Raw genomic sequence first — 19,992 nt, 5'->3', positions numbered from 1 at the left:
TGTTGGTAACCTTTACCTCGTGGTTGAGTTGTTAGCATGACTCGGTTCAGTCTCGGATACATAGAGTTGCCCATGCAGATGTTCGAGTCACGTCCACGTTGGGTCGGGTTAGGTCCAAACGTTGTCTCCCGAGCACGGTTCTCCCTCGGTGGGTTGCTGCTATTTCATTGTCGGTTCCTGCACAAGGGTTGAGGTTGGGAAGAGGATTTCCCAACTCGACCCATCCAAAGTTCAAGTCAATGTTGAGTGGAGTTAGAGGGAATTAAGTTGAGTGGAGTTAAGGGTCAATTAACTGCGGTCGACTTCTCGTGTAGCCAGCTTAAGTTTTTGTGCGAGTGTCAACCAACCTGCACGAGTCGACATCACCCCGAGTTTTTCGAGACAACTATACTGTGATGATGTTGTTCGTGCGGAGGGGGCGACGAGCGACTGTTTACCATGTGTGTGCTATGTGTCACATCAAATTTGAAGTTTCACATCTGCATCGTCGTGTGTCCGAGTCCACGTGATCGAGATCCAAAATATGTTTTGTCATATTCTATCAGCAAAATCGACTATCTCCATACAATCCATCCTGATCCAGATGGAAAAAGAGTTGGAAGGAGATAGCAGCTTTAATGGGCTGGAGGCGATGCAGCAATCATCACCCATTAAGAGATGTTCACTGGTGTGGGCTTTAGAAGGCAAACCTTATAACTTGAGGAGAAAAGACAGAAGGAATTCAAAGGGAGGTGCTTTGCCTAAAAACTTATTTGTATAGGGCAAACATCAAGGAGTCTCGAAATGGCCACAACTCCGTCATGCCGAGCTCTACATATAAGGAAGATTGAAATGTGATCATTTGGAGTTTAGTCTTCAAAGCAATATATAATCTCCAAGAATTAACATCATGAGCACATCTAAAGAACCTAACCCTTGAGATGGGGGAGAAGGGTCATTAGGCATTGGTAAGGAGGACACTCTTGTTTTAGAGGGAATCATCGCAAGTGAGGCTAAAGGAGATTATTGTTACTCCCTTTTTTTTATACCTTTATCAATTGTGCTTTTTATCAAAGTGATATTGAAGAAACTTTTGCCTCGAGATACTCATTTGGCCCAATCCATTGAGAAGCTTAACAACTAAAACCCAATATGAACCTCAACTTCATTTGCTAATGCAAACACAAGGCATCGATGCAGTGGCCTAATTTGAACAAACATTCACCAAATCATGATGATGTGTCTTAATATGTGATCGAATGAATATTAATGACCGATATATATTGAATTTTTCTTGGTCAAACAAATTAAGAAATTGCAAATGCAATCAACTTAGGTTTTCGATAAAATCTTCGATTTTTATTTTTTCTGGGTGTGTCAGTATTTTTTTTTTTTTGAAAGTATCGATTGTCCAAGAATAAAATGGTATTTGATTGAGACCCAACTAAATCCGACGATCGAGATCTACTTAATAATTATAATCATTAATCAAGTTAAAGTCAATGAATAATATAACCTGAAGGGTGGAGAATATATCGATTAATAAATAAAATATTAAGGGTATTTCGATAAAAATATTTGGACGGAATAAAATAGAATATTTATCCTTTTATAAATGGACATAAATATCTTCATTCTTCATCCTCCCCCTTTTCTTTTTCTTCTTCTTCTTCCTCCTATTCAAAGGATAATGTCAAAAGACAACGAGCGAGATCGGACGATATCGAGTACGAGCTAAGGAGTATTGATTAATAGTAAGAGGAGTGGACTATAAAAGTACTAGTGATAGTGAGCACAAGTAGAAAGCATCTCGACGATCAACAATAGAAAGTGCAAAGGCAATGATTGTAATGGGTTATGAGAAAGGAAGCAAAAAATAAAATCAGAATTAGTGGGATTGTAAATAATAAATTATTATCTTATAAATTTTTTTAAGAAATTAAAAATAATAAGAGACTGCTAATAATATAAAAATTAAGAAAAAGGCCTAAATAGTAAGCTCAATGAAATATGGGTTGTGACCTCCACAAGTTTGGACTATATGGGTTCTGACCCAACCAGCCCTATATACCATGCTGGGCCAAGTCTTGGCTTGGGGAAGAAGCAATACCCTCCAGCGGCAAGCAGAATTAAGAGAGGGGAAATCCCACCCTCGACTCTTTGGACTTTGGATCTCGAGACGAAGAGAAGACAGACGCCGAAGACATGTTTAGGAACCAGTACGACACGGACGTGACGACATGGAGCCCGGCGGGGCGTCTGTTCCAGGTGGAGTACGCCATGGAGGCCGTCAAGCAGGGGGCCGCCGCCGTCGGCCTTCGCTCCACCTCCCACGTCGTCCTCGCCACCGTCAACAAGGCCGCCTCCGACCTCTCCTCCCATCAGCGCAAGGTCTTCAAGATTGACGACCACATCGGCGTGGCCATCGCCGGTCTCACCGCGGACGGTCGTGTTCTTTCCCGCTACCTCCGCAACGAGTGCATCAACCACGCCTTCGTCTACGAGTCTCCCCTCCCCGTATCCCGCCTCGTCGTCCGCCTAGCCGACAAGGCCCAGGTCCTTCACTCCCTCTTCCCTTCCCTTTGCGTTTTGAGAGTTCAATTAAATTCACGATGTATCAACTCCGTCCATCTTCTTTGGAATTTCTTTATATAAGAAATGTCTTTCAGAAAGCAGATTCTTCTGTAAATAGAACTCTTAGGTTGCCCTACTATATGTATGACTATGTTGGTTGGGGGAATGAATAACTAGGGTTTAGGACACAATGCAGCAGGAGGATCTTATTTTCTTCAACTCTTTTGGTGGGTGCTTGTCGTTCTTACGACGATCATGCTAATCTCTTCTGCCTGTAATTAGTTGTCGATTATGTGGCATGCTCTTTCTCATGTTTGTGGTCATGGATCGGTGGTATCCAGGCCAATATGGCAGTCAGTACCCCCACGGCCGCCCCTCATTGGTTCTATATTTCTGTGGAACTTTTATCATCCTCACTCTTCTTAGATTCAAATAACTACAGAACTTGATGCCTTATACAGTCAACACTTAATGCAAACTCTTTGATAGCAAATTGACTAGTTTGCTTGGTCACATTACAAATCTCAAGTGAACATTTAGAAGGAATTAATCACATCACGTGTTCTTAACAGGTGCATCACCTGGTTATTCTTTGTGCTTACCTTTGGGTTCCATGTAGCCATCTTTTTTAAGTTGGAATTGCATGTTTTTTATAGCAGGGACATGTTTGCTGCACATTCAAATTGTATGTCGGAATCATTAGTTTCTTGTGGTTGGATGACCCCCTATCTCACAAGTTGGATGACCCTGCAAATTTACCGTTTTCTTATTGTTGGTGCTTTTTCCAGCATTTATATGAGCACGTCAATCTTTTTTCCTTTTGCTTGCAAGTGGCACTTTACTTTGTTCATCTTTTTTTTTTTCTTTATATGCATCAAATTATTGCCCTGCAATTTCAGTTACATCTTTTATGTGGGATGCTGTTGTTCATGTATATCTGTGATGTTATGCTGGAATTCTGGGCAAGAATGACACTTGCACCCATCTACAACCACTCAATGGTTTTTGAGTTATGTGAAACTTTGATCATCCTCGCCCTCTTAGATTCAGATAGCTCTTAAATTACCTCTTGCCAAGTTTCACAAAAACTAGAACTTAAAAGTTCTAAAAAAAGTCAGCAAGTTGATGAGTTTCCTTGCTCATATTTTGTATTATGGTTAAGATTAGAAGCATAATCACATCATATTGATCTGAACAGTTGCATTTCCTGTTTAACTTTATGCTTATGTTTTGGTTGCATTTATCGATCTTTGGATTTATGCCAGGTTGGAATAGCAGTGTTTTTTGTACCATCAAAAGAGTGTAGTGTTTAGTATATATCCAGCCTTGGGTTATTTTTGTGGTTGCAAATAACCAGAAGTGGTCCATGGAAAGTAGAACCGGAGGACAATATAAGGGGGCATTTAATATTTGTCTAACCATTGGGAAGGATAGAAAGTGGATAAGTTTACTTCATGCTTGGAAGCTGGATAGATGCAAAAAGGAAAAGCTAGGAAACAAATTATCTGCAGAAGAATGACTGTTGTTTTAACAGCCTTATCCAATATAATGTATAAAACCAAAGCACTTGTTACTCCATTGCTCATTTTGTCCTGGCACTACTAGATGGTTCTGAATATCCATGCAATAGAGAAATTAATGCAAGCATCCTGAAAATTATAAAGCTAGGCAAGAGTAAGCTAAACATGTGGTGAGTATGTATGTCCTCGTTACTGGATTCTAAATTGACTTATTATTATTATTGTATGTACATTATAGACAAGATTCTTCTGCCTCCTTTAGATACCTCGATCTTGCTGTATATTATTTTGATATCTTACCTTGTAAAACTGGGTTTCACATTTCTGAACAATTTATAAACCTATATTTTTCATTGTGTCCAGGTCTGAACATATGGCTATTTGTTCTTATTTTGATAGCCGCTACAACTTGAGCCAAGGGTAATCCTTGACAGATAAAAGCAGAAAATAGAGAGGAAAAGATCATGTGGCTTGATGATCCTCAAAATATGTGATGTTCCACTGCATTTGGTGGCCTTGACCTCCTATTATAGAATTGACAATTGATCGTTCTTGTTTATTGGATTGTTTATTGAATAGACAATAGAAAATGTAGCTGGACATTTTCTTTTATGATGCCCGTTTCTTGTTTTAGCTCACATGGCTACATAATCTTTGACTTAAAAATCGATAAGATACATATTAGTTCTATGAAAACTGATTCGAGAGTTTGGCATCATTTTTGTAATGTCTACTGCAGGTCTGTACACAGCGTTCTTGGAAAAGGCCCTATGGTGTGGGTCTGCTTGTTGCTGGATTAGATGAAACTGGAGCTCACCTCTACTACAACTGCCCCAGTGGAAACTATTTTGAGTACCAGGCATTTGCGATTGGATCCCGCTCCCAAGCTGCAAAAACTTATATGGAGCGCAGATTTGAGGCTTTCGACAACTATTCCCGTGATGAACTGATCAAAGATGCAATTTTTGCCATCAGGGAGACACTGCAAGGAGAAAAGTTGACCAGTTCCATCTGCACTGTTGCTATTGTCGGAATCGACGAGCCATTTCATGTGATTGATCAGAAGATAATACAGGAAGTAATTGATTCAGTGGAGATTAAAGAAGATGCTGCTGCTGCTGCAGATCAGGCTCCCGCACAAGATGACGACAAGAGCTCAGAGGCTGCTCCAATGGATATTTGATCGGGACAGATTTTAAACAGAGCGGTCGTAACTTTTGCAGTTGCAACATTTCATCTCTACATGGCTCATGCTTGAACGCATCATGATGTTTAATGTTAAACGGAACATGTGCTTTACGAATACCTTGCAATTTGGTTTTGGGTTGGCATTAGAGCTAGCTTTTGGACAATTAGAATATTGGATCATGCTTTCAGAAGTTAAGACTATGCTAAGGATGTTCATTTGGCACGCCATCCGCCCATTGTGTGTATCCTTCAATCTACCTGAGCTGCTGAATGTTTGTGGAAAATTTGTGATCCAGGCTGCAATCCATATCTTCCTTTAGATCTTCGCACATACCATGACGCTCACATGCTATCGCTTGTGATGTACTAATCAATTATGTCCGAAAATAACCATTAAAGATGCAACATTTTGCGGCCTTTTCATAAATTATGGGCGTGGTAAGGTTTGTTCTTCGTGGCCCACATGAAGACCACGTAATCCGTGTCGATTCAATTGCAGCCATGGTTCGATTATGGGCCTCCGCCCATAATTGCGAAACCGTAAGCGACAGGCTCGAGCCGGACTCGTTCCGGCTCGCTGGGCCAACTCAGTAAGTGCTAAGTTAGGCTTTTACCAACAACCATTCGCTTCCTTGACTTGCGCACCGACAAGAAAGACGACTTACCCCACGTCTCTCGGGGCCTTTCCAAGCCGCGCCTCGCTTCTCCTCTGGTCGATTCCTCGATCCAAATCCCAGCGCCGCGCCCAAATTCCATTCTCGATCTCCTCCTCCCCCGTCTTGTTCTTCCTCGGATCACCCCGCGCTTCCATCCCTGAGGACGCGTAGGCCTTCCTTCTCCGACGTCGACTAGTCCCCGGTCAAATCGGACCTGTTTGCCTCCAATCGACCCCTTGCTTCATCTCGAAACGCCTTCACATCAAGGGTTGGAAGAAAAACCAGATCTTGTGGTAATATCTCTTTGCTTCTATTCTTTGATGTTGCAGTTCCTTCTCTTTTTCTTTGTTCGAAACCCTAATCTTTCATGTTAGCTTGACCTTGCTGTTGTTCTCTTCTCAGAAACGATCTCTTCGAGGAGGATTTTGAGCGGTGGAATTCCATGGAAGCCGATGGTGCAGCTGCTTCGTTTCCTCTGGCAAAATGGAGAAGCGACTTCTCCAGGGCGTTCCAGTACTACTTGGATAAATCGACTCCTCACACGACCGGAAGATGGATCGGTACTGTCGGAGTCGCGGCGATCTATTCGCTGCGTGTTTACTTTGTGCAGGGTTTTTATATCGTCACCTACGGGCTTGGGATCTATCTCCTGAATCTCTTGATTGGGTTCCTGTCACCGTTGGTGGATCCTGAGATCGAAGTTTCTGATGGCCCTGCCCTGCCTACAAAGGGCTCCGACGAGTTCAGACCCTTCGTTCGCCGTCTTCCTGAGTTCAAGTTCTGGTAAATTTTGGCATGCTATTGCTTCCTCGTTGAAATTGAGGCGGTGTCCTTTTTTTTTTTTGCCTTATTTTCTCGCTTAACCGGGATCTTTTTCGCTTTCCCTTGACTTCCCTCGATTTGATTACCCTCCTTTGGGCTTTCTTATGGAAAATGGATTTGTCAAATCGGTGCACTTATGTTTATAGCCTGTTCCTAGATTTTGTGGAGAGGACAGTAGCTTGACGAGCTTGTGAAATATTTTATAGAGCTGCATTCCAAGTTGAGGCTAATCAAGTCCCAATTACACGCCTAGGAAACCCATAAAAGAAAAAAAGAAGACAAACTGCTGCATCTTAATTTAGCTTTAAACCTGCAATTGGATATGCAGGGCAACCTATGAAGTCTTTTCTTGTTCTTTTGAAATTTATTGATCTTTCGTTTTCGCCTGTTAAAATCGTTTGTGTCACTAGGGCCTCTGACATCTTGGTTATTTCATCATCACTCTGCAAGATAAATGGTCTACCTTAGGTGATTTTTTGTTATTGATTCTCATTTATCCTCCCTCGGGTTTGATGAAAATGCTATCATTTCTTGTCATGTCTACATAGTAATAGTCGTTTAGGCTTTGATTTCTCTAGCAAAGTCATCATTTCTTGACCTCGATGTTTCTTTAGTAGGTAAAAAAATTCATTTATGAGGACAATGCACAGATTTTGAGAGAACAAATTTAGATATGCAAATTGGCTTGCACTTCTTGACCACTGTTTGTATAATTATGATGGGAACAGTTATATTGGTAAGATATGCTATAGGATAAATGTTTGGATAATTATGACCATTTTAGATTTTGAGAAGACAATGCACATATATTGAAATTATCTTGTACTTCTTGACCAATGTTTAGATAATTATGATGGGATCAGTTAGATTGGTAAGATATGCTATAGGATAAAGTAAAGTAAGATTAAGCTAATTTAATATTGAACTTTGGATTAACACATTTAAAAATTAAGTGAACATGTCAAGTCTATCGTAAATGGTTTCACTTGTTTTATCTTCAATAAATACTATCTTGATTTGTAAAACATAGTTAATCTCACAACTTCTTTTCTTGTAGAACTTTACTTATAATTAAAGAAAATATGAGGATATCAAGTACTCTTGATGCCCTTCTTTACAATCATCTTGCTTTAATTTTATCAATTGGATTTTCGTGTCCCCCCTTTCCTAAAAAATAAGGAGATAATAGTAGACGAGGGTTGTGGATGGGATCTACAATGAGAGAGAAAGAAGAAAACAAAAGTGATATTCTGGGGCTTGTGATTTCAAATGCTTGGATGGCACAATTCCTAAGATTTTGTTAGTTGCATGAGAAGTGTTTATATCCAATTTATTTTTTGTTCATTTTGAGTTGCAGTTTTGGAGACGTTTTCTTGCTTGAGTCAAGAATCAGTTTAAACTCTAAAGCTCAATGTGGGCAGAACTTGGGAGGATATGATTCTACGGACATATGATTAGGAGACCCAGTTTCTTCATCTACAGAGTAATATGAGTCTTCAAATTTCAAAATCTTACCAAAAGAAGGACTGACAATCAATTGACATGATTCCGATGAAAAATCGGGTGAGTCAATTTCCATTGACACGCAGACCAACAAACACTTGATTGGAAGTCAAAAATTGGTCTTCATAAAATGAACATAAACTAGGATAGACTATTGGTATTTCATTTATCTAATTTTCTATCATAAGAATCCTATAAAATCACCTAAGAAGATGATTGCTATATGTTTGAAAAAGCAGCGATGGCTGATTGCCATCGGAAATATATATGCAGTCCTAGGGTGAGTGAATTGAAATCATGGTATGATAAAATTACTCTCGGGTTTCTTAATAGCAACATTGGAATGTCTATAAGATTCTCATATTTCATGGTAAGCTGTCTGGTCGATGGAACTTGACAGAATTGTTTGCCACAAAAGGATTCTATGTATCATTTTAAAATCTAGATGTCACACACTTAAATTGGAGTTCTTGTGTGAATGGGTGCAAACATTTCACCTACTCATCTTTCATTGGAATGTGTAAAGAAGGAAAAAAGGAAAGTACATTTTGATGGTTTGTGGCAGTGTTCTGGAGAAGGGGTTGGTTATCAATGTTTTTATTGGCAATTCTTTCATTACAATTATTTATCAGTGAGTAGCCAGATACTGGTTATGTAGCCAGTGCTCTCAGATTGTCATTATCTTTAGAATAGTTTCACTGTTATCTGCCAAGGATTCCTGAATGTTACGTGGGTTTAAAAATTTGTCTGTTAACAGTCATATGCTTCACATTCTTTCTATCGGCCCAAAGAATCTGCAAGTATGACTAGGAATACCTGTTGGACTTTCTTGATATGAAGACTTCTGTTGTTAGGGTGTCTGGTAATTTGTTAGATGGGATAATTAGGCAACACAATCACAGAGTGCAATCAGGCCACCTTGAGGAGGAGGTGAGGTGATAGCCAGTTGAGAAGGGTTCTCTAGACTCTAAGCAGCAACATAGTCGATGGGAATCGAGGGTTGCTAGTGAGCCAGATGACCGCAGTGATAGGATGATGATGAAGAAGCTAACGATCCCATGTTGGAGAGTGGTGGTTAAGACTGTGACGAAAGTGGCATCCTTCAAGCCTTTGCCCCAAGATTACCCCATATAAAAAACGGTGCATTGGTTAGTGGAGCATGAGCTTGTTCAACCCTAAATATCATGCGGTTACTGGAAACTTCTGCCTGGTTTGTTGTGGGAGTTCTTATCCAGTTTACTCAAGCAACACGCAGTTGTGGATACATGCAACCATGATAAAGACCAAAAAGTGATTGCTTGTTGCCCCCTTTAGAAAGAATTTATTATCTTGTATTTTCCTACTGTAAGTGTTAATGAACTGTTTATATCTGTTTGTATCCAATTCTTTTTTGTTTATTATGAAATTTCACTTGAATATGTTGGAGATTGTGAACTTAATTAGTTCTATTTCTTTTTTTTTTCTCAGGTACTCCATAACAAAAGCGTTCTGTGTTGCTTTTGTGATGACTTTCTTCTCCGTATTTGATGTTCCTGTTTTTTGGCCTATACTACTGTGCTACTGGGTTGTTCTTTTCTTCCTGACAATGAAGCGCCAAATTGTACACATGATCAAGTACAAGTATGTGCCATTCAACATGGGAAAGCAGGTGCGTTCCATTGAAATTTTATGCTGATTCATATGAATGCTTCACTATTCTGAAAAATGGTCTGCACGAGGCTTTTCTGTATGAGATTTGAATAAACTGGAGTGTCAATCTCTCACGAAGACCGAGATTTAAGCATCTAGTGCCAATATTAGGGAAAAGTGAATTAACTCAGCTGTGTCGTTTGAGATGAATAAGCACTTGGGCCTCGCAGGTAGAGCATGAAAAACAGGCCGTGGGTGTTTTATTTGAGGGATTATCTGACTGCATCCAAACTATGCAGTGTGCTTTAGCTTAAATATGAGAGACTTATTTAGTTTGTGATTGTTGTTTGACAATTAACCTGGTCTAATTTGTTTCGAATCAGAAATATGGAGCGAAAAAGGGACCCGGAAGCAGCAATTTGTCCAAGGATTGATCTGTGCCATGGGGCTAAGGGCTTCCACATATCTTCGTCAGTGAAATTGATATACTGTTGATCTACTTATCCTCCAAGATTTGACAGTCTTTGTTGGGAATATGGTTATTTCCTAGGTTGACACTTGTTTACTAGAGGATGACGCAATAGCTATGTTTGCAACATCGCCTTCACTGTTCATTAATTGCCCCCTATTGCTATTGGAGAGCCAACTAATAGTTAAAATTGGTTGATTTCTTTTGTTGCTTTTTTGTGCCCCCTCTTCTTAATATTATTATCTTATTCTTTTTTCTACATTTAATTAAGATTGCCCAAGCAGTTGAGACAGGCAGCTTTAGTCGATCTTTATCGAGGGTCGGCCTACTCGATACTCGGAAGTCGTCGAAGTCTGCGTCATCAGTTCCAGCGGGCGAGCATTACACGGCAGGTCAGTTTGTCGAGACTCAAAAGTCGATTAGGCATGATGATGCCTTCTTACGTTGTGCGCTTCTGCGTGCACGCAATCTACAAGGGTAGGCATGTTGCGTTGCGTGCTTCTGCGTTCGGTCTAAGAATAAAGAGTCGATTTCGTGTGAAATAGTTTTAGCCGGTGCGTGTGAAACAGCACCCTTCCACCTGGAACAAAAGTGCATCGCAGAGCATAGACGACCAGGAAAATATTAGCTGAAAGTTTAGGATGAGAAGTCCATAAAGCATATGAGAATTATTCTTTGTTTGTCGCTCATGTTATCTCAAGATTCGTGTTACTCGTGCTTCGCAATCTTGAGATTATTTTTGGGTAGTCACCGTTTACCCCTTATTGGATCAGCAATGAAATGGAACCCGTTCCAGCCCCCGTGGACTGCCGATGGCCACAAGCCTTTTTAACGACGAGCCATGTGATCCGTGGAATCAATTGACCATGCGGTTGGAGCTTTGGCATCCGCGCATATGCCGCTCCTCCAACTCGACTCCAAAGATGAAGCCAGTCGTCACAGGGTACCTCACCTCGTGTCTTGCAATTAATGTGCTTCTTCTTGTGTGTCCTCTTTCCTTTCAGAACTTGGCCAATAGCCAACAAGATTCCTCTGTAGGACATGACACGCGTATTCTGCAGCCTGAACGAATGCTCTACACTGGTGGTGGACTCACTTAAGGGACATGATTCCTCTGTAGGACATGACACGCGTATTCTGCAGCCTGAACGAATGCTCTACACTGGTGGTGGACTCACTTAAGGGAAGCTCGAATTCAAATCTCTCTCTCTCTCTCTCTCTCTCTAATATGCCCCTCGTTGCAAGTCGTCGTTGACAACTATATTGGTATGTGGGCTGTCAATAGATAACGTGGTGGTGAAAATTAGTCTTGCTGCAGGACAAAATGGCAAGAAATATTTAGCATGCCTATATCAATAACGAGGCATAATATTTATCGGTGATCAAGCTGACATATGGCCTCCTCAACGGATCTAGATCTTCCCCTTACAACTTTTTAGCACGCCCCCTCTGTGTCACCGATGCAATCTAGCAATGGCGTAGACTGGCACAGTCGACTACAAGCCTGAAAAGAAGACGACAAGGCCGTCGCCGACAGGCCGAATACAACTTGCACGAGTCACTGCTTGCTGACTCCATAAATTGATAGCTACGCCCCACCCAAACCTCCAAAGCCTTCCCTCTACGGATGACAATAAGAAATGGTTTTAATGATAAAAGAAGAAGGCAATTACCCTCCTCCTACCAATTACGGAATCGCGGCAGATCCCACCACCTCCACTATTTCCTGTGTAATCGTCCACCTAGTTCTTGTGTTGGCACACATTCTTTGGGGTCGAATAAGATGATGTGCGAACCGGCCAAGAAAAAAGAGATCGTCGATTGGATTCCACAGCGTACTAATTGGACTCCCCTATCCCCGTAGGTAGTAAAAGCTCAATTGGCGATGGGATCACCGGCAACTTCATGTTCCCAAGTCTTCAAGATTTCTGCACATTGTACTTGCATCACACAGTGGAAACAAGAATTTCCCTTCCCCTATTCAAAAAAGAGGATATTTCTACAACACACAAATCGAAATAGCGTCCTTAATTTGGTTGTGGCATAAGAAGAAGGCAGCGAAGACAGTCGGCACTTGCAGAGTTACCATCAATTTGGATCCACTCAGTCAAGCACACAGTTGCGAGTTTTATTCGAGTGAGGCTTTCTTCCCTGGCATGCAATGTATCTCTAGCAGCAGCTGTCCGAGTGACCCTGCAGCAATCAGCAAGTACAAGAAGGAGAGTAGACTTGATCAGACAAAGAGACACGTTCTCAGATGTTGGAATAGAGACAAAGAAAACGCTTCGAGACGAGTAGATCTCGGCGTATATGATAATTGCCAAGATGGATACCGTAAAATTCTTTAGGGACTCGAGACACGTTCTCCAACCGGATCGAGCGATGCCCGGGGAATCAAAGCATTTGTAGGAGATCTTACGGTCAACGAATATTGATTGTGGCATTAGTTTAGATCAATGATGTCGAAGCTTTCTACACATGAGGTGAGGTGATACCCAAAAACCCAGAAGATGCGCTCGATTCTTTTCTTTATCTTTCTTCTTTTTTATATTGAAAGGCCACCGCATGAATCAGAAGCGAGAGAGAGAGAGAGAGAGAGAGAGAGAGAGAGGGAGCGGAAGGCCAGGCAAGAGGGTGGGGACCTGAGTCAGGGTCACAGCCTTGGTGAGCAACGTCTCACCTACTCGTTAGTAAACCACCATTAAAATAGTTGCAGAAAAAGTGTGTATGAATTGGCATGATAGTATTGGAAGAAAACGAGAGCAGTTCTCATGCTCCTCTGCTTCGTTGCCAGCGAAGTTTGTACCTCTAGTTGGCCCTCTCTTTCCTGCTTGTTCCTACCCTGCCGCTTTTTCCTCTCATTCCTCTTCCTCCTCTTCTTCTCCAAGAACTGAACCACCGAGGGATGCCTACCCGAGGATATGTTCTGATCTTTGTCTTCTGGGCTCTGCTCACCATCATTACCCCGACTCTCGTCTCCTGGTCGGCGTCAGCAAAGCCAAATCTTGTTGCTCCCGGTGAGTAGCCTTTGCCTTTATATGGTCTGCTGTAATCGATTGCTGACCCGAGATCCTGCTTTCCGCGCGATATGCCTGCCGTAACAGGGACTCAATTTTCTTGTCTCTCTTTTCTTTTCTCGAAAGAGACAAAAAGAAAGCAAAAAAGATGGATCTAAACTTGCTTCCATTTCCATGTAAGAGGCTGGCCGGGAGTAGTTCTTGAGTTGGAAACTTCTCTACACGCAGATTCTTCTGTTTGTGCTTCAAATTTTTTTACCTGCTTGCGCATGACAGGAGAGACTTTGCTGGAGATGAAGGTCAATAGGAGAATGATGGGTTCCGTAGAGACCGCTGCCCAACTAAAGAACGGCACCAGGAAGACGATACCACGAGCAACGGCGCCATCGCCGGCTGCAGCTCCGGCACCAGCTCCTGCGGCAGGACATGACGTGCTCAGCTAACGCTAACACTTCCCTGACGGCGGCGTCGATTGACCTTTGATTTTTCAGGTGATAGGTATTTATATATATACGAGCGATTGGGGGGTATCATAATAGTGTGGCAGATCTTGTGAGTTCTGATCACAAGAAAGAGTGGGTAGATCACTCCTAAACCATTTGCTAGAGAGGATCTTCCCTTCCCCAGCATTCGTGGTAAGAATTTCTTGTAAAGATCCACATTACATGATTGTTGCCAGCGTTTGTTTGATTCAACTTTCATCTGTCGCAAGGCCCATCCATGATTCACCACTCTGCTTTCTTTCCCATAAATAGAGCTCCAACTCTCTGTGCAGCGACATGTCCTCTTCAAAACGTGTTGCAGCTTTACAGGGTACCTTCGAGCTGACAGCCACAGTCGCAGTTTGCGACCCTCGTCGCTTGCACGGATCGATTCGCGACAACAGCATTGGGGATCGATGCACGCAGACCTTATCGTTGCTTCGGAACAGGGTGGCCAAGTCTTGGGATCTTAGAGCAGTAAAATCGCAGGCAATGAGATAGAACTTCTTATTACTATCATTACTGTCATTATTCGAACAAAAACTCGACTGCGCTCTGGAAAATTAGGTCCATTGCATGCTTTTTCTTCGTATGTTTCGATTGATTCTTGGATCGGGGGGAAGAAGAAAGGGACTTGTTGGATCGTCGATGCTTCTTGGCTCGTTCCCCCGAGATAGACTGAGGTGTTCCCTCAATGAAGTGAAAAAGACGACCCTGCCGAAGTGACAAGAGATTTCCTTGTTGTTGTTGTGATCGACTCTCGAGTTTTATTGATCGACGATGAAGTCGTACCACATTTCATGTCGAACCGGAAAAAGCTCATCTCTTCTTTATTGTTTGCCAGAAGAAACTGAGCAGATGCACTGTGTGTTCACGTGATCTTCCCATTTTGTCCGCAGCATGAAGAGTTCTCTACCTGTGTGCGTCGCTCCTGCTCTTCGGACATTATGTCCTCGCTCATTGAAATCTGGCTTCATCGGCAAACATATCGATTAGTAGCTGTGCATTTCTCTGTTCTTTCCCCCGAGACATAAACATAACGAAAGCATGATAAGACTCTCGAGGCAGCAAAATCTTGTAAGAAGAAAAATTAGATGCGTTCCTCATCACGAACAACAGGAGTTGGTCTTCCTAATGACGGTAGAATCTCGTGAAACAGAGCTGATCAAGACAAATTGGAAGAGTCATTGGCCATGGACGACTGACGAGATGATCTTTACGATGATTTAATTGTTCTATCAAGATCGTTGCGTTGATTCAGAACATCTCTGTCCCCGTGATTTAAAGTACATTTGCGGAAGCATTAAAGTGCGTTCCCAAATTTATTTCGAGTAGTACTGACAGATATCAAGCTGTTTCTAGTAAATCTGACCTTTCAGGTTCTTCGTGGTTTCTTGCTACGAGCCTGCAAAAAATTCAGATTGAAGCAGTCAAAGATCTGTACTCTCAAGGAGCAAAAATATAGTTGCAGGAAAATAATAGTAATAAGACGCTCACTTGGGTGATAGAATTCCCCTTTCCACGATCAATAGAGTAAACATGTGAGAAAATGGCACCGTCGAATAAAGATCTAATGCAACTGTAGTTTGCGGAAACAACCATAACTCGACTAACTCTAGGTGAAGTAATAATAATAAAATGAATGACATCACAAACAATGCATCTTAGCCCATTAGATCTGAAATTTGGGAACGTCGATCATGATACAAAGGCTGTAAGATGCAAAGAATATATGTATTGTATATAAAAATTCCATACATGAAAGATATAAAGATTGATTGTTATCTGATGCAAAGAATTGATAAATGCAAAGCATTATATTTAGCAACAAGTATGTCAACATTTTAAACTGGCAAACACAAGTAACGTAAAACAATCAAAATGCAAACATGGGGCAAGAAAATCAAACAGATCACTTGAAACTTAGATTGCTAGAATTTCGTCATTAAATAGAGGTTCTCTCCGACAGCATATCCAGGCATTCGCCGACAGTGGTGCATCTCACATGTGGATATAGTTCGCTTCCATCTAGGCCGGAGGAGTCGATGCTGAAGTATGTATGATCACCTTTTACGAACGCAGAATATATAAAGAACAAGTCTATGTTGCTCGGAAATGGGGTCTCTGAAATTTATGAATGTATTGAAGCAGGAAAGTTAATGAATAAAGCAAATCTGAAATGAAAGACAATCGGAAATGTGTGTTTTTTAACTCACCATGAATACTTTTAAGAAGCTGCTCCTCTGTTACGTGAATCTTTTCAAGCTTCTTACCTATTTTAACCTCCCAAATCTCAGTCAGCTCATTCTGAGAGTAGACATTGCCTGAAGGTCTCAAGTATAACACCTTGTTTAATGTCCTTGTGTCGTCTATTGCACAAACTGTGAATGTAGCAACATCACTCTCTTTGACAAAAACAGCTGCAAAGAGAAATGGACCAAAGTTAAAAGTTGTATGCAAAGAGTAAATTGTGGATAACAGAATGCTTGTACATTCCAAGATCTAAGTTGTGACAACTGACCTTTAACATTACCGCTACCGAAAATCTTTACTTTGTCTGTTGGAGGAGTCTTTAGACCTGGTTGTATAAGTGATGGGAGCAAATATCTTTGGAAAAAATTACAGGAAATATAGGTGTGAGGAATGCCTTCTTTCTCGATACAACGTCGAATTTCAGCTTTCTTCTTATAAAAGTCATGATCCATCTCGAGGGTTTGAACCTTGTCAGGGTCGGCACCGAATTCAGATGGGATGAACCTCTGCAGAAATTTGGAGTCAGGATAACGATAAAACACCATAATTTGCAGAATGATATTGGAGGTTTCCCTTTCAATTGTGGAAGGTAACTCAATCATTTCCAGTTAGTAATTTCCGACAGCAGAAGTACTAGTTATTCACTACAACTTTAAACAGGGAGGGTATAACAGGATGAACAAGAGCTGCAAAGTTGGTAGAAAATCACTTGATAAAATGTAGTGGTAAACAGAACCACGGTTAAACTACAGAACACCATCCTTGATGCTTACTAGAATGCAAAGAATAAAGACTTTGCTTCTTTCCTCCCTTCAAATGAATACACACAACATACACAGTGATCAAGATCAAGACATGAAAGCTTTATGCCAATGGGAATATACATAGCTACAATGCTGATTAAATGATGTTGGTTGAAACCAATGAAAGGTAACATTTCAAAATTACCTAGACAAGCTATGCCCTATTTGCAAGATAAAACGCCTGTTGATATAAGAAAGAAGAATTCTACCAAAATCATCTAGACAAAGGACAAGAATTCTGTTAAGATGGATCTCCACCAACAAGCACAGCTAATTCTCCCCCCAGTTTGCATCCTACTTGAACTCCAGATGGTTTTTAAACATACAGGAAGATAGGAATGACCTGATTCACAAACATGCAATTGTCCATGGAAATAACCTCTCTGCTTGTACATATAAGGTTTCTTGCAATGAGCATCCCTAGATTTAACATGACGGGAGGCTTGCGCAGAAAGGTGGTGCTTTACAAACATGTAACTGTCTCATTGCTCGTAAGCCATGGTGAAACTAAGAATGTTTAGAAGGTTTTTGCAGGCTAGTAGACAATTCTAAAATCGTAAATGCAAAAAAAATGTTATTTTTTGAAACATAGATTTCGGTTCAAACTTTGTTGTTTCTCCTCCATTTAAAGTCGGGCATCGGATAGACATGTTGTAGACATACGAAATCCATAGTAGTCAATCTTGCACGTAGAATCATGTAAGGCGTGACCACATTTTTTAGTTCACATCATCGTATCAATGAAAAGTAACAAGCTCAAACTCAAACAAAAGGAATCTCTGAAACTATTTTTGTTTACCTCGATGCACCCTGCTTGTTTTATAGCTCGAATTAGAAGCTTTTGTTCGAGCACTTGACTCGATGGTACTGCACAGATGACCACATCTACTTGCTTGAGAGCTTCGAGAAGACTTGGAAAATCTTGTAAGGAACCCTAATGGAATCAGATGAATTAACACTGGCTACAAGAGGACCTCAAAAAATGCAAACGAATCAGTGGTTAGTAGATGATGGAATCATTTAATCAGAGCTTGTGAACAAGAATCAGAGTTTTCTTCGTTTGCTTTCTTTTCTCCAGAAAATATACCGACCGTATCAATTATCATTCTGCACCTTTCACCTATGAGGCATCTCAAATGACTATAAATCGTTAACAAACCATAAGTTTATAAAGCATTCAATATCATCAAAGTTTGCTTTTTGTTCTTTTGATAGAAATAAATGTTTCGAGGCCAATGAGTCGGTGCAAAAGCCAAGTATTCGATATCTTAGCAGTTGTCATGGCTGTAGATTCAATATTCTCTACGAACCACGTCCAGAGCCTGTCCGACGAATCCCACTGATTGCCAACGAAGAACATCAGATAAATCACATATAATTACCTCATGCCCAAAAGAACATCATATTCGATATCCTAGTGTTCTTTTGGGCATCTTTTCGAAGAAGACAAGATGCCCAAAAAGGAAAATAGAAACCAGGTTGACATCCAATCGAAGCGTACAAACAGAGCAAGGACAACCTTGAGGAGGGTGACGCCGCTGGCGGAGAAGGATTGGAGGAGGAGGGAGGCGTCGGCGCGGGAGAAGGTCGGCTCCCTCACGAGGGCGTAGGTCGGGTGGCCCGCGGCGAGGCTCGCCTTCACTAGCTCTTGACCGAATCTTCCTGTCGCCCCAATCACCAACACCTTGCTCCTGCTCCCCCCGGCCTTCTCCTCCCCCACCATCGCCATGGCGAGCAGACTCGAGGGATCTCGTGGGAGAGATGGGATCTACTTGTCAATGGGGCATTTTCATGTCAAAGTGCTCCCTCCGAACGCCGTCGATGGGATCTACATACTTGTCAAAGGGGCATTTGGTGAAGAAACAATAATATATATATTTTATATATTAAATTCTAGTTTCACCATAAACATCTGTAACATCAACATATTATATATCTACGATGCATAATTGTCTTTGTCACTTGACTTACCTCTCGCTATGTCATTGCGATGCTTAGGGCTCATCTCGCTTTTCTTTTGGTACAGCGACAACGCTCATCGTCAGGATGCTCAGCGCAAGATTATCGTCCCGTCTAACTATTAGTGTAGCGAGAGTGATCGTTACTAGGATGTTCACGGTATGATCGTCGTCGTCGTCGACACTATAGTCATCCTCCTTGGGTCCCTCCTCATAACCATGTAGCCAAGCACATGCTATGGTGTCCTATTCCTTGCCTAAACCACCTTCGATGTTTACGGTGCCCACACTATCCTTCTCCGTGCACTTGTCGACTACAATTAGTTTGACATTGAGACCTTGATTGACGATCATGGCATCTTATCTTTCTTCTCCTCTCGACTTTCCACCAATTGTCCCTTGTGCGAAGTTACTCTTGTGGCTCATCATTGAATTTCACCACCTTTGTACTCTTTTAGGTGGCCTAACTCGTGCTATGTGGAGAGAGATTCATGACATCAAGTCAATACATAAGCTCTTAACTCTCATTCTTCGTTACTTATAGCAATGTTGGTGGATTCGACCCCATGCTCTCTTTATCATCTTATCAGTCACCACCCGATTTCTGTGTACTATTTTTCTATTGCTCGTCACTAACGTTTGCAACTAGGAGATGGTAGCACTAAGCATCCCAATAGTGCTCGTTCTTATTATGCTTCGAGCTAAGTGGATCATGTGGCAAAGCAACTGGGTCTCCCCCTCTTCGTGAGAACCTTGACTTTTATCGGTCTCACCTCCTCCATGGAGGTCAGCTTCGATCAAATGATATTCAACCCCATCTAACTCCTTTACATTACTAAGTTACTCAATATTAGAAATAGAGGAGATATTAAAAGTATCTTTTTACTGATTACTTTCATGCTGACCCAACATGTAATATTAGGTTTTTATATTTTTATTAATATAACTAATGGCGTTATGACAAATGAGTTATTTATCTCATATCAATATAAAATTTTTAATAGTTTATGACACTAAGAGACGATGTTTCTAAGTTAAATCACTTTTGACGAAAAATTTGAGGAGCAACTTTTCACCAACCCTCCACGACTATCGGGGAACGATTATTAAGACTTGATAATCCAGCTTCCTAGTCATGG

At 41.3% G+C, this 19,992-nt stretch overlaps 3 protein-coding genes and 1 long non-coding RNA gene across 6 annotated transcripts; 3 read left to right on the top strand and 1 right to left on the bottom strand.

Annotated features, from left to right (window-relative positions):
• Window positions 1-2,086: 2,086 nt before the first annotated feature.
• On the top strand, window positions 2,087-5,484 carry LOC103968785 (proteasome subunit alpha type-1). Its single transcript, XM_009382097.3, has 2 exons — window positions 2,087-2,535; window positions 4,813-5,484. The coding sequence occupies exons 1-2, from the start codon at window positions 2,185-2,187 to the stop codon at window positions 5,254-5,256; spliced, it is 795 nt and encodes a 264-aa protein (XP_009380372.2). The 5' UTR covers window positions 2,087-2,184; the 3' UTR covers window positions 5,257-5,484.
• A 409-nt stretch (window positions 5,485-5,893) lies between these two features.
• On the top strand, window positions 5,894-10,542 carry LOC135595977 (protein RER1A-like). The gene is made up of 4 exons (XM_065087567.1): window positions 5,894-6,210; window positions 6,320-6,700; window positions 9,710-9,890; window positions 10,255-10,542. The coding sequence occupies exons 2-4, from the start codon at window positions 6,360-6,362 to the stop codon at window positions 10,303-10,305; spliced, it is 573 nt and encodes a 190-aa protein (XP_064943639.1). The 5' UTR covers window positions 5,894-6,210; window positions 6,320-6,359; the 3' UTR covers window positions 10,306-10,542.
• A 2,148-nt stretch (window positions 10,543-12,690) lies between these two features.
• LOC135595976 (uncharacterized) lies at window positions 12,691-14,072 on the top strand. Its single transcript, XR_010480731.1, has 2 exons — window positions 12,691-13,357; window positions 13,634-14,072. It is a non-coding gene; the product is annotated as an uncharacterized LOC135595976 (long non-coding RNA).
• An 830-nt stretch (window positions 14,073-14,902) lies between these two features.
• On the bottom strand, window positions 14,903-18,738 carry LOC135595975 (probable pinoresinol-lariciresinol reductase 3). 3 transcript variants are annotated; one of them, XM_065087566.1, is made up of 5 exons: window positions 18,415-18,738; window positions 17,695-17,829; window positions 16,361-16,598; window positions 16,056-16,259; window positions 14,903-15,244 (listed from the first exon to the last, which is right to left on the bottom strand). In XM_065087566.1, the coding sequence occupies exons 1-5, from the start codon at window positions 18,622-18,624 to the stop codon at window positions 15,237-15,239; spliced, it is 795 nt and encodes a 264-aa protein (XP_064943638.1). In that variant the 5' UTR covers window positions 18,625-18,738; the 3' UTR covers window positions 14,903-15,236. The 3 variants fall into 3 exon arrangements, with proteins under 3 accessions (XP_064943638.1, XP_064943636.1, XP_064943637.1); XM_065087564.1 differs by lacking the exon at window positions 14,903-15,244 and adding an exon at window positions 15,638-15,963; XM_065087565.1 differs by lacking the exons at window positions 14,903-15,244; window positions 17,695-17,829 and adding an exon at window positions 15,638-15,963.
• Window positions 18,739-19,992: the final 1,254 nt, after the last annotated feature.

This window comes from Musa acuminata, chromosome BXJ1-10 (assembly GCF_036884655.1).
Source record: "Musa acuminata AAA Group cultivar baxijiao chromosome BXJ1-10, Cavendish_Baxijiao_AAA, whole genome shotgun sequence".
Classification (NCBI taxonomy): domain Eukaryota; kingdom Viridiplantae; phylum Streptophyta; class Magnoliopsida; order Zingiberales; family Musaceae; genus Musa; species Musa acuminata.
This window is presented reverse-complemented; position numbering and strand designations above follow the sequence as displayed.